Source organism: Phragmites australis, chromosome 1 (assembly GCF_958298935.1).
Source record: "Phragmites australis chromosome 1, lpPhrAust1.1, whole genome shotgun sequence".
Classification (NCBI taxonomy): Eukaryota; Viridiplantae; Streptophyta; class Magnoliopsida; order Poales; family Poaceae; genus Phragmites; species Phragmites australis.
The window spans coordinates 44,884,536-44,899,171 of NC_084921.1; the positions used below are offsets into that span (position 1 = coordinate 44,884,536).

Consider the following 14,636-nt stretch of genomic DNA (forward strand, 5'->3'; position numbering starts at 1 on the left):
AGTTCTCGGATGGCAGCGCGCAACGGCGGCGGCCGAAAACGATAGGTTTGCGAGCGGCGAGCAGAACACAGCGTTAGCATCAGCTCGATCGCTTTGCTGCTCGCTACAAGTAGTGTTGGGGGGGGGGGGGGGGGTGCGGGTGCGGAGCATCGTGAAGCTGGCCCGATCCTAAAGCGACCGGCGCTCTTGTTTGGGGAATAGCAAAAGGGATCAATAACGGAGGTGCCGATGCTGCACCGCACCACAGAAAAGCGAGCCGAAGCCTAACATCGATCGACCTCACCGTCCTCACGGGCATCTATTCTCATTCTCAGTGTGTGCCACTTTTCGATCCATCCGGGAGGAGTACACACATTTTTGTCTCCGGTTGGTTCTCGGAGCGGCACACTTGGATTCTTTGGGAAATGGAAATTTGTGTTGCAACTTGATGTGTGCTACCAATTCAGAGCTAGATTTCAGATCTGCCGACCACGTCAGGGTCGGCCAGTTCTGAAAGTAGCTGCGCTACCACGTTGCAATGCTAAGGGGAGATGGACAATGTATTGCAACTTGATGTGTGCTGTTTCAGAACTTGAGACTCCATATCTGCCTCCCAGTCGAAGGTCGGTTTGGGATCGCTCTGATTCTTCAGAACGGTCGGCGCAATGAGATGCAATGCATTCTTTTATCTGTGCACTGATGGTCACCTGGCAGCTGTTGCTCTAGCGAAACATGCATCCATCGACGATTTTGTCTAGTGCAAGTGGTGAATAAAATCACTGCTGCAACGACCTCTCATCTGAGAGGCTACTGCGTGCACTTGGACGTAGTCCGTTCACTTTAATACGCAGTTCGGGCACATGCGCACTTGACTCTCCCAATTCGATCCCAATGGTTCTTCGGCTCCTAAGATCTCGTCTAGAGGGAGGGAGACTGTAGGATGGTTTACTCACTAATAAGGTAGAGGGGTGAATAATTCTGAAAGCTAAATTCAAATTTCTATGTATATCAATTCACACTAATAAAAAATCCAACTTAATCTCATATTTTACTTCTTGACAAACTGCAGACACGTCACTAAAAACAATGAATTCAATTCCGTAACCCCGATTGACCTTAAATTTTAACAGCAGACACTAGATAATGTTGCAGAACTAACCTAATAAGAATCACAACAATTGGATATCTAGATCTAAAGTTATGAACCACAAAAATAGATTTTGACGGAAGATAACAATAATTGATTAAACAATAATTGTGTGATTAAGCATGAATTACGAAAATTTAACCAATACAACTTTTTAGAAAATTAACTTGATGACCTAAGAAAAATTTGGATGGATCAAACCAAGACAAATAATATTAAACCATAAAATCCATCAAAAACAAAAACTGAAAGGCAAAACGAAGAACAAGAAAAACCAATCCACTAACTCAACAACTTACAAAACTTGGTCTTCATTACATAGATGAATTTACAAGATGCATCTCTATAACATCCTTACAAGGATTTCCACAAAATACTAAACCTGGATAGGTTCATCTCTTCTCCCCCTCTTTCTAGATAAAAAACCACTCTTCTGGAATCCTCAGCGTACTGCTAAGCACCCCTGCATTGAGGTTCTATTTGTTTCTTGCAGTCAACCCCTCACCGCACCAGGATTTCCGGACTGAGTAGGTATGCTGCTCCTGGCCGAACATGAAACGAGTCCAGCATCGCACTGCCTTGCACAATCTCATACTCCACCAGCTAGGGCTGGCAACAGGGCAGGACAGATCGGGTTCTCATGGGTTTTACACTTGGTGGGGCAGGGTAGAGGGCAAATTTTGCCCCATGGGGTCACGGAATCAAGGACATGATTTGTGTTCGGGTCAGGAACGGGAACACATATTCGCCCGTGGGTGTCCATGGACGCCCGAAAAGAGTTAAACAGCTAGCGGCCCAGGCGCCTAGCCCAGCCCTTCGTAGTCACCGCCCTCCTCTACTTTCGCGCTACCCGCCCATCCTCGGCGCCCCGCCACCGCTCCCGTCCAAGGCCACCGCTCGTAGCTCCCAGCTCCCACCCACGGATTCTTCGTCAGGTTTCGGGTCCCAGTCAGGTTTAGGACTGAAGATGATTTTTCACCGTTAAGTGTTTTAGGGATATATCGGATTTTTCAATTCGTGTTTCAAGTCAGATGCATCCTTGCTGCACCGATCCTGTCCTGGTCAGTTGCCAGGCCTGCCACCAGCGCGCGACAACTGCACCCACGCTCCAGCTGACGCACCATACGTAAGCCTGCAAATGGTTTGGGCTGAAACTAGTTTTAGCAGGTTGGTTTTTGAGTTGGGTTGATTTGGTTTGGTGAGGTGAGCTGGTTCATTTTGGGCTAACAATTAAAATGGGCTAGTTTGATTGGATTGGGTTCAACTTTTTGGGTTGAGATCGGTTCCAACCCATGGTTAAAACCCAGTTGAGAAGCTCACAAAGGACCGATTCGGCAATTCCATCATCAAAACCCTCGAGTCCTCGACGCTCAACCTCGAGGCCTCGACTCCCTCTCCTCTCATCTCTCTGCCCCCGTTGGTTTGCCGCGACGCCCTCCTCCCTGGTTGGTGGCTGCGGATCGCCGTCGTTCGTGGAAGGTCCTGGTTGTCACTGGCGCGGGCTACACGGCCTCTACGACACGCACCGCAACCAGCTCATGCGGGTCGAGCATCTGCATGCTAGGGAGGAGCAGGCCGCCGCCAAGCTCGTCAAGAACCAGTAGGTGAGCCCTCAGCGTCTGGTCTTTCGGATCTCGCCTCTTGTCCCTTTCGACTGGCCCGTGCTGGTGGATTGCCTCCTTGATTTGTCTTGTCTCTTCCGGTACTACGCTCCAGGTTCTTGCCTTCTTGCTGGTGGATGTAGGTGTGGTGAGACTCAATAGCTGCAAGGCCCCTGTGGTGATGGCCGATCCTTCATCTTTGCTTGGATTTTGCACTGTAGCTTGCTGTGTGACGCTGATGCTCTTGCTAGGTGACAGCCATGGTAGCCGCATGTGCCATTTGCTACTCTCTGGTAGTCCAATCACGGGGTTATAAATCCTAATTGGCGGGTAGAGTCATTTTTGTCAGAATTGATGCATCCGATTAGCACAACCAAGCCAAAAATACAATGGAAACTGAATTTGGGTTGGTGATACTTTCTGTTGGTGATACACTGATACTAGAGGCCATCTCTCAGTTGAAATTTGCATCATTGCATATGTGGCAGTACAGGCTGATAGCTGAGATATTTCTGCCTGACCATTTTTTTTTAAAACATGCTAGCGGCATTTAATTCTACCAATCAAATAGACGAACAATTGTCCATATGTTTCACATTGCCAACTTATTTTTCTAGTTTCATTACTTCAATATGCTGGAACATTACTCACATATATGAGATTAATTAATTGCTTTTTCTCTAAATGTACAATTATATAATATCTAGTTGTATACTCTCTTTGTGTCATGTTTAGAGTTTAGTTTGTGTCACTTACATCTCTCATTCGAGAGTGTTTGATTATAAATATGTCTTAGCAATATGTCATATTTTATAAGAAAATACTCCCGAATTGTCTATGACTTTTGGAAAGTTTGAGTATATGTGGCTCGGGATGATTTCTATGCTCTTGTATAATTCTAGAGAAAAAATTTGGTGGCATTTCCTGGTTGTTCTCTGGATACATACCCTCTTAGCTTGTTATCGAGATGTGTATTTAGAGAACAACAGGGAGATGCTACAAAAAATTTCTCTAGAATTGTACAAGAACATAAAACCATCTAGAGGCACATATCCTCTAATGGGATTATGACTTATCTTTGCCTATCTAGAAATCATGATCCTTCACCATAGATATTCATACCATCTTTGGTTGTCAATCGTCTAATGTTGGTTGATGAATAGGTTTGCAAACATGTCAGGATCAGAGGGTTCATGAACTGGTGATTCTATGAATGATCATACATCTCAAGTACCACGTGGTTGAAGGTCAAAGGTATGAGAACACTTTGAACAGAATTTGGTAGATGTGGATGGTGATTTAAAGGCAATGTGCAAGTACTGTCAACTAAAATTACACACTAAATCTGGCACTAGCAGTCTTAGAGGTCATATCATCGACTCTTGCCCAGCAATTGAGGACACTATTAGAAAAAGGTTTATATTGACCATGAATAAACAACCTTCAGAAGGGTTGTTTGTATTTGACCCCCAAATTTGTCGGGACCAGATGATTAAGTTTTGCATGCATGTTGAGATCTCGTTTCTGAAGTTTGAAGACCCTTACTTGCAGCCATGGATAGATTCAATGCAACTAGCTTTCAAAGTCAAGGGGCGTCAGACGATCCGCAATGACTGCTTGAAGAAGTATCTTCTAACTGAACTGCATAATTGGATTCTCGTGTCTTCCTAACATCTGACATGCGGACATCGTCACAAAACTTAGGATACATGGCTGTAACAACGGTTATATAGATGCAGAATTCAACATGAAGAAAAAAATCATAAGTTTTAAAGACGTAAAGTATCCTCACACAGGCTTTGCCATTGAAGAAGCAATTGTGAGCTCCCTAACATATTGGATCCAATAAGGGAAGGAGACTATTTGGAGTTCTTTTACCAGAAGGTGTCTAATAATGTGGATAGGATTGATGCACATGTGGACTTTACATTGCAATGGATGAGAAAATACTTCATATAATATGAGCGACTTGGAAGGACAAGCGGTGCATATCGAGCTCCACATTCTAGTGACGACAGTAGTAGTGTCAATTCACCAATTGTTGAGAAAAGAAAGCTGGAAGAAGATTTTGCTCAATACAAGTCACGACGAAGGGTTACATATACAACAAAGTCTGAAATTGATACATATTTGGAAGAAGATACTAAGGAGGACACATAAAACTTTGATGTTTTGTGTGGTGGAAGAGAAATGCAGAAAAGTTTCATGTGCTATCAACTATGGGCCCGAGACTTCCTCACAATTTCCCTCAGTATTGTGTCCTCAGAATCTGCTTTCAGCTGTGGAGGTAGGATACTTGGAGACACAAGGAGTTCACTTACACCCGATATGCTAGGATACCTTCAAAGGTGTAAGACAATGAAGGTATAAACAGTTGTTACTTTCATAAATTATATAAATGCGCGTGTGTGTGTGTATTTCTCACAAACTAATCGTATTATCGCGTGCAGCTATATGATTTATTTCAGCTCACTCACACTCAGTTCAAGTACTTAATACTCTCTTGCACTTAGTTCAGGCTGCATGTATATTCTTTGGGCTATTCATTTTCTGTAAGGGATGTTCATTTTGGTGCTCAGCTCTCTTGAATTTGTCGCTTCTTATGTTTTGGTTTTGTTTCTCTAGATGTTTGGAAGTTTTTTATTCCCTGTGAAAAGAATCTCAATGCACTCTGTTTATATTTGGTATGTTGCTTCGTTACATAAAGAGTGACCTTCCACTCTAGTCATTTGTCAAAAGGAAGCATAGATGCAAATTAGTCAGTATTAAACTGCATGGTGCATTCTTCTCTAGCACAATGTTACCTGTCTCATCGCACATGTTATTTGTATTTGTGGCACAATACCTGGTAGTACGTATAAATGTTTAAGAGACTACGTTCCCATGTTCGTGAAGGTTTCTTTTTGTGCACAGAAAGTTCATTGTAGACAATGAAGGTATACTGTGTAGATCATTTGTTTGTATTTACCCGGTACTGTGAAAATCATCCTAGGATATTAGCAAGTTGTTTATGTTCGAGTTGTGCTAATTCTAGCAGTCTTGAGCTAGCATTGATCTTTAAGTATTCATATGTTTCACAGATGGATGAATAGTTTGAATAATGTTTACTTCTATGTTGCAGGTTCTGCCATCATTGGACCTATCGGAAAGGAGTACGCTGATCTGTGGCCTAGGATTGCTACTACAGCAAAAGGGATCATCTAATGGAAGATTAATAGCATTTCCTTGTGTTAAAACTCAAATGGAGAGTTCTTAACTAGAGGAGCTTTTGATGGCCCCATAGAATTTCCCTAAATGTTGTTTATGCTGCTGGATCGTTTTCTCTATTAGCTTCGAAGACATTCTCCCAGCATCGATATGAACTTGTTCCTTTGCCTGACATTTGGCAGAGTTCAAACTTTATGTTAGGTTTTTATATCGTGTGCTATTTATTCCTATGGTGTTTATCATGTGCTATTTTTATAGTGTCACTGGCATTTGGTATTTCCTTGATGTTATGGTATTCATTTCCTATGGTGATGAGATGTAATTGCTATATTAGTAAGAAAATTGCCACATCAGCAGTGCACACTTCATACTTTCAGTTAATTTTGTAGGTTTTCTTAATTTTTATATTTCCATGAATATAGTTTGATTGATATAATTAGAATGGTATATGACTATATTCCTGTGTTAAGACTTAAGAAACGGTATTGAATAGACGTGTTAAGATTGGTGCAAACAATGAGTAAAGGAGGCAAACAACAAGTGGAACATGAACCGTACCGAAGAAACGGTTTCAAACAGTTTGTAACCGGTTTGAGGAATATGGGTTGGTTTGGTTTTGGTTCAACTTGCAGCTGGGTTGGATTGGTTTAAGCTTGGGAGTGGGAATGGTGGGATGGACTGGTCTAGGTTGATATTCTTTGATAGAAATGATTTGGTATAGTTTGGGATCGGTTCTCAGCCCATTAACAAGCATAACCACACGAGAAACCCACACAAGGATGCTCTGAGTACAAAGTCTATGTGTCCAAGACACGTCCTGCACCAGAGGCCTCCCAGCATCCTCACTCCGCTCGTGCTGCGCCTAAACTCTGTGCGACAGGTGTTGCGCCTGCCTTCACCAGCACGTACACCCGAGCACACGCGGCAACACACATGACGGCCAGCTACACCTCGTTATGCGTGTTTCATGACTCCACACATGCACGCCTGCACCGGCCTGCCACTGCATAGGCCTTGCCCGCGCAGCCCACATGCACATATGCGCCCGCACGCAACATGCACGCACATGCACATGCACATGCAACGTCTTGGTTTTTTATACACTTCACAAGAACACCTTGAGCCCAAGACGGTCTCTTGCACCATGCACCTAAAATAGGAACGACTCCCTCTCATCCTCTACTGCTCTTGTTCGTTGCGAATTGCAAACACATGCAGCACAGCCATGCATGTATCGCACCAGGGGCGAAGCCAGCTGAGAAAACCACCAAAAGGCTCTGTTAGATAATATGGTCAACCGTATGAATAAACAGTGTTTTTCTATTAGATTTAGCAAATTTCGTCAATATCAACTGACCCCAACATCAAGCTGTAGCTTCGCCACTGCATCGCACATCCATCCATGTCACACCATCCGCGCCACTCTTAGCCGTGACATCGCTGACAAAGTTATATAATTAATTTTATATATTCCTTAAAATAGTGTATATATGAAAGGATGGTATGTACCTTACTCAATATGGGCTATACGCTGCCGCCATGGAGCAAGGTATAGGAAGATGTACTTATAAACTACTCGTCTCGGGTATAGAAGCTATCCGCTATTCGAGGAGGATTTCTAGGTATTTGGGAGTCTAGCAATCCGAGTAGAATACGTTCGGAGACATCTGAGTAAGATTACGTCCTTAGTTCTTCCGAGTATATAAGGCGGGGAGAGGGTTATGTCCAAGGCAATCCAAAGCCAAATCCCACGGCTGCAATCAAGAGCAGAAGCAACTAAGTTTTAGGGTCTATCGGTTTTAGCTTTGGATTATGATAATCCAATCTAATCTGTTAAATTCATGAAAGCTCATTTCTACCATACTGTGGATTACGGAATTTTATAGTACAACTTGGCTTGTGGATTATGAAAATCAATTTATATATTGATCATTTATTTTTATTTTTTCTTTTGCTTTTGGGGCTAGAATCCATAATCAGAATAAAAAATAAATAGGGTCTTAGTAACTCGCACAGTCAAATCTTTGAAGGCATGAGCCCATCGTCGAGTCCAGTCGGATATGAGATCAACACCTATTGAATATTCACGCCAGAAACAACCCCTATCCAACTAGATCTTCAGTAGTAGATATATAGAAATTCGCTTAGTTCTTAGGGTTAGATCCTTCATACACATCATTGTACTCTTTGATCATGAGAACAGTCAAGGTAATACATGACGTAGGGCTATTATCCAACTCAGAGCCCTGAACCTGTATAACTATGTGTCTCTTTGTGATATTCTTCGATGACTACACGTAGATATCCTAATTCTTATTCATATTAATGATCGATAATCAAACATCAAATCCCTGACAGTTGGCTCCGACCATGAGGATACTAATGGGTCAGTTGATATCAGAAGATATCGTCCTTCCTGGCATGGTAGATTCCGATTTTGGGCCATTCAACATTTTTGGTCCCAACATCTATGTCAGGCCGAATGAATTACCAAAGATCAGTCAACCTCTAAAGTCAATCTACGTTTAGTCGACCTCCGAGTTGATTAACCAAGGTGGTCCCTCTAGCGATTGCATAGCAGTGTTGGATCACCTGACCTCCATGTCTTTCCCATCTACTGGTGGTGTAAGCTAGAGAAGAATCTTGAGCTCGAATGATGAACTTCCAGAGGTTGAGCTCTGATTTCCCGAGTTTGATGTGTCCTCTTCAGATTCCTCTTATGACGAAGAGGAGCGTCACGAGGTTAACACCCTGGAAGTTGGGAACCAAGGGGACAGAGATAATCCCGAGATGCTACCTAACCTGACTCCCATAGGCGATCAACCAATTTCCAATATCCCACACGAGGCGGTGGGCTCTCTACCGCTCTTATTGTAGGAGACTGACAACTCCTCGCTCCACCTCCTCCGACGAATGCTCTTGTGATGGCTGGCACGACTCTAACGTGACCCCTCTGATACCAAGTAACTGAGGGTCGCTCTTTCGTGCCACGACCTCGCATACGTCTGCGCTTCTCATGATGCACCTAGTCGCATGCCTGCAACCTTAACTTCATGTGCATTATTCTCTAACCCAAATGTCTCACATGACATCCTTGATTGTTAGAATCTCAGTTACTCTCTGAATCTAGTTTTGATCCACCTACATTGATTAGGTTCGCTCTCAAAACACACCTACACGAGAATACATACCAGCATAAGTTCTTTTCAACTTGACTTAGAGATCATTCTATGCAACATCACTCATATGAGTATATTACATTCAAATTAAAACCACAAATATTACTATACTATCACGAGTATAACTAAACAACGTATTAGTAACACATACGTATAACCTGTGCCATAATGCCTAATCACATTTCTTTGTCAGTTTTTTTATCGTACATGATGTCACAAAGACGAGTTGGAAACCGCACGACCGTACAGAAAAACTGCACAAAAAAAAGAATGCAGATATGCAATGCATCCGACAGGGACACAACCCTGCAATTCTTTTTGCCGTTACTTCTGCGTGTTCCGTTCTTTCGGCCGGCCTGAAACTGCATGCCCACCATAGGTATTACCAGAATCTTATCTTCAGGAAGATTCCCATGTCTCGGGTTTTTATTAATCGGAAACACCGACTAAATCACCAGCATTGTTAGTTAAACACAGATCGGGCCACGTCAATCGTCCGTCCGTCATGTCTGATTCATGGAACATAGGTTTTATGCATCGTGTTCGAGGAGCATGGAATATATATAGTCCATATGGATATAGGTTGGCGAGGCTCAATCGTCCTTTCAGACTTTCAGCCATATGCAAGTTGCTTGTTGTGCCAGTTCAGACTTTCAATCATGCAATTTGCTTGCACTAGTACAGACTTTGAGTCATCAAGTTGCTTGCACGGGTCCAGAGCAAGCCACTAACAGTGCATTACTTGGTTGTTCTCGAGTGAGGCACTTGGATTCGATGTACTGCTTGTTCTCTCCTCCTCACCCACTTCGATATTCGGTTAGGTGAATCTCTCTGACTAGTTACACAACCCACAACAACTATCCGAATCAGTAGTCTTTTAAATGTCCACCACCAAGTTGGCTTGAAGCCACAGTGCTAAGGATACTTCAAGAATTTTTGAAGCTGAATATTTCTAACTTCAAAAATTTATGAAGCTAGTGCTGTGAGTACAAAAGGGTATTTGGATGAAATATCTTGTTTGTATTTTAAACTAAAAATAGAGACTTAAACTACTTTATTTTATCCTATAATATTAAAATCTAATGTGGAGCGGTAAGTTAGAACTCTTTCAAATAAAATCTAACTTAACAAAACTTAGATTTATCTGCAGCAAGAATGGAGCACTAGTTCTGATTATAAACCATGCACCTCATGTTGTGCACTGATCTTTCTGGGGAAAAAACAAATGTTGAATGATGGTGCAGTTGATGTCAAGTCACAGAATGCACCGTGGAACACAGCTGAGATTATCTATTAAAAATAATTTATTAAAACTTGTCGTCAATATATCATTTCAGAGGCTTTGGCAAGTTTAAGACCACCAGACACTTTTCTTGTTTCTCCCATCCAGACAAATCATTAACCACACAAATTTTAGTCAGAATATACCAACATACCCTGGAACAAACACTACGGTTCCTCATTCAGAACTGCGCCATGAGCTTGGCGCATACAGAGAAGACTCAACTGCCAAACTGAAATTTTTTGGACTTTGGAGTGCATCAAACTTCAAAAATCACAGCCTTCAATCGGTACCAAATCACAGGATCATAACCAAGCTCAGAACAGATACCTGGAGATGTAGTGCTTGGAATTGGACGCACTAGTTTTATTATCTCCCAACCAGTGCTGCATATGCACCCCAATGGCGTCCAGGTACAGGCTGCTCCGGCCATGGAAGCCGACCACCTTCCCCTCCGTTGTAGCAGAGCTGAAATAGGCTCCGATCTCGTCGCCGAACGGGCCGTACTTCCCTCGGCTACTGACGAAGGTGATCGATCTCAAGACCCTTGGCCCTTCTTCCACGCATGTGTTGTAGTAGCCGTAGATGCAGGTCAGGACCTCGTGTGGGTAGTCAAGCTTGATCTGCATAGTGTGCATTTGATGAGAAACTATACATAATTGTATGGCACTTCACATAAAAAGCTAGACATAAATCATTTTTCTATTGTCATAGACATGCTTTTCAATGCCAGAAATAAATTCTGTGTGGCACTTCATGATTTGGCCAACAATGTGACAAGTGAGATGCATGATTCGACTTCAGTGCTCACCCTGTGTGTTGTCTGGCCACCATTTCCATGCTTTGTAGACCAGATGGATTGCCCACTCCTGTCATACTCGATCTGAATAGACCCGATGAAATCAGTCCGCGTGATGTAGATTTGTTTGACACCTGTGTAGACGCCATCATCCCATGGCTTGCCTCCTTCCCCTCCCCATGGTCCTGGCCCTATCGGTACTGGTTCTTTCACCACACCATATGTAACCTGCAAAAAAGCAAAAATCCACGCACATTCTTCCATCAGTACTACTAACACTTCTGTGCATTACCATTTCATACATAAATTCAGTCACACGAATTGGTTACCTGATCTCCGATGTCTCTCCGTGCTAGCGCAAGGGTATCGGACTGTCGAGACGGGCTTGTGTCGGTCAATGCTACGTCAGCTCTCTGTGATAGAACCTTCCCTTCCAGAACATGAACTCCAATGCTGTCGACATACCATCCTGCCCTGCCATGAAATCCTACTATCCTCCCATCGGTCAAACAGCTGGAGAAGAATGTGCCATGTTCATCCCCAAATGGCCCATGGCTCTTCTTCGTTGTGTGGAATGTGATAGATTTTATCACCGTCGGTCCCATGATCATCGTCGACCCAAAGTAGCCGGTTATGTGAGTCAAGATCTCCGATGGAAAATCGAATACAACCTGCCAAACAAATCTTTTTATGTTGGCATATCCTATCAATAGTGTTAATATGCGATTGGCAACCAAAACAACTCTGATACTGAAATTCATCACCTTTTCAGGTCTAGCTCCCCCACTGACTCCACGCTTATCACCCCATATTGCCTGCCCGTTTCGATCATAGAGAACCTTCACGGAAGATATTCCTAATCCCCGCGTTAAATTGATTTGTCGGACACCAGTGTATATTCCATCATCAAATATGGTGCCACTACTTCCACCCCAGGGACCAAATCTCACTGGGGTGCTTATAGTCAAGGTCCCATTATCCGAATAGAAACTTGGAATCGATACCATCTGCAATGCAAAATTAACAAACTGAATGGCACCATATAATCAAGCTATAACTTCTATAATTAGAAATAAAAGGGGGGGGGGGGGGAGTCCAAAACTGATTTTTAGACAGAAAGCAATGTTACCCTCTTCTGATCATAATTCATAACAAGTTTCAATTGGTATTACCTTGTTCCAGATAGTTCCATCCTGAGATGGATTAGGATACTGTTCCTTCGGAAGACTTCTAGTCAGGACACTGCGGTTGTCACCTCTTTCCTTCACTGCAAGAACCATGTCATACCCAGCACTGCTATCTGCATACCTGTGACCATTCCTGTCATAAGATCTTGTGATGCTCCGAAGCGCGGACGGCGCATTGGACAGGTTTGTGTTCTTCTCTTTGTTCAGATGACAGCCTATGGAGTGGAGGCAAGACCCGGATCGTCCGTGAAAGCCGACGATCTTTCCGCTAGACACTGGGAGTGAGAAGAATGTCCCTTGCTCAGTGCCAAACGGTCCGTACTTGGAGCAGTTGCTCTCAAAGGTTAGTGATCTGATGACAACTGAAGTTCCCACTGCACCGTAGCAGCCACTGATAGATGTGAGAACTTCTTGAGGGTAATCAAGTTTGACCTGTTAGAAAGACGCTTTTTAATGGCAGGATTGCTTTGTAGTAGCATTGTATCAGTAAAACTTCAAAAACAGGCAAAGTAAACTATTGACCATATTGAAAGAACTCTACAGTCAAAGATTAGTTTTGTCTAATTGTACAATAAATGAAGGTTTTCTATTAGTACACCATAAGAGAACTGGATACATAGCTTTGTACAGATAGAGATTCTTGGTAATACTGCCATGTAGTATTAGTACTATTATTTCTAACCAAATGTTTCAAATGTCATAACAGCCTAAAAAGAGATTAGTCAACCGAACCTGATCAGTTTTCGAGTCGCCATTCCCAGTCCCATGCTTCTCTGACCAGACCGAGTTTCCTTTCAGGTCATACTCGATCTTTATGGAATCGATGGCCGCATCATGGGTGATGATGATCTGGCGTACCGCGGAGTTAACACCATCGTCCCAAGGGTCTCCTCCTAGACCTCCCCATGGCCCGACCGTTTTCGCACTCTTCCCGGTTGAGCCTCTGAAACTCTATTGAACACGAACAAGTTGAGATTTTGTCGCAAAAGATAAGGGACAACAAAATTCCGAATGTTAAACTCATGCTGCATCAACAGAGCTAAATATTATGCCATCCATGACCACCCCAATCTATGCCAGTCTTCTAACCTACTTTCCATGGAAGAATAGAAATACTTTTAGCATGCTTGCCTTGTTGATGTTTAGCAATAAATCAAATCTATGCATTTGAGTCCTATCAGATCCTGCGAACCAACCATGGTCTGGTTGAACAAAAGAAAACTTGCAGATAGACATTTCATGTTTAAGATGTCAATCTGATCCTATTAGTAACAGCCAAGTAGGTTGATCAAAAGTGTAAACAGACCAGGCACCTCGACATGCAAACTTCTGTTCTGAACAATTCTAGAACAGCCTTTCTGAAGACTACAAATATGCTCAGGTATGCAAGTTCTTCCACCTTTGTTAAAGAAAAGGTTCTCTCCGACCAAAAAGAATAAATCAAAGAACCGTCACTTCTTGTTTGGCATATGAACAATTAGCTGAACATACTATAAACATAGTCTAGCCCATGAACAAAGAAGACGAAAGTACCATGTTCCGTCGTCCACGCAATGCCCAAACACCTGACAGAGAGAATTAAGATTATACCAATCAGTTCCTAGTGATGGTTGCTGAGCTTACTAGCAAGACAAGGAACAGTCAGCTGCCTATTTATAGAGGAGTAGGTAGAATGGAAGCCAGAAAAGAACAAGCACCATCACAATCCACAAGCTGGCAGCAGCACTAACGGTTGAAGAAGCCGGAAAGCTACAAGGTAAGAAGAACTCGATTCGCTGACCCAAGCGATCGCACGATTCATTCACTCGCGAGAGTGTGAAAGATGCCGCAAAGTGCAAGTGTTCTACCACCGCTCGCTCTCAAAATTCACCTTTCTTCGACTTGCCACCAACTTTGCATCATTCCCGGCGTTCACGTTCGCGATGGAAAAACTAAAGAAGCCAGCACTCCTTTCTTTTGTTGGATTCTCGAACGAAGATTTTCGTAGTTTATTTTGCTCTTTTTTATATATGTTCTCCTTTTGTGAAAATGGCGAACAAAACCAAAGATTTTCATATCTCGGTTTCTTTCTTTTTTTCTTCACGTGGTTCTCTTTTGGGAATATTCCTTGACGATATGTGAGCATTTACATTGAAACATGTTGAGCAAATTGGTACAAAATGATTTGGTAGATTTGCTCTTGGAGAACTTTCGAAGAGAGGGGCTTGCTCTCGGAATTATGGGGATTTAGTTCAAATTTAACAAGACAATTCAAA

At 42.8% G+C, this 14,636-nt stretch overlaps 1 protein-coding gene across 3 annotated transcripts; it reads right to left on the bottom strand.

Annotated features, from left to right (window-relative positions):
- Positions 1–10,399: 10,399 nt before the first annotated feature.
- Positions 10,400–14,072, bottom strand: LOC133921859 (jacalin-related lectin 3-like). Of its 3 annotated transcripts, none has more exons than XM_062366918.1 (8): positions 13,915–13,997; positions 13,513–13,565; positions 13,114–13,332; positions 12,367–12,813; positions 11,959–12,201; positions 11,524–11,865; positions 11,207–11,422; positions 10,400–11,018 (listed from the first exon to the last, which is right to left on the bottom strand). In XM_062366918.1, the coding sequence occupies exons 2-8, from the start codon at positions 13,546–13,548 to the stop codon at positions 10,713–10,715; spliced, it is 1,809 nt and encodes a 602-aa protein (XP_062222902.1). In that variant the 5' UTR covers positions 13,549–13,565; positions 13,915–13,997; the 3' UTR covers positions 10,400–10,712. The 3 variants fall into 3 exon arrangements, with proteins under 3 accessions (XP_062222902.1, XP_062222911.1, XP_062222919.1); XM_062366935.1 differs by having other exon boundaries at positions 10,885–11,018; positions 11,116–11,422; positions 13,915–14,000; XM_062366927.1 differs by lacking the exon at positions 13,513–13,565 and having other exon boundaries at positions 13,915–14,072.
- Positions 14,073–14,636: the final 564 nt, after the last annotated feature.

Excerpts from the sequence above, each read along its gene's own strand:
- LOC133921859 (XM_062366918.1), bottom strand. The coding sequence starts at position 13,548 with ATGCATAGATTTGATTTATTGCTAAACATCAACAAG. Across the intron at positions 13,333-13,512 it reads TATTGCTAAACATCAACAAG|AGTTTCAGAGGCTCAACCGG; the intron begins GCAAGCATGCTA and ends CGTGTTCAATAG. Across the intron at positions 11,423-11,523 it reads GGAGAGACATCGGAGATCAG|GTTACATATGGTGTGGTGAA; the intron begins GTAACCAATTCG and ends GCTTTTTTGCAG.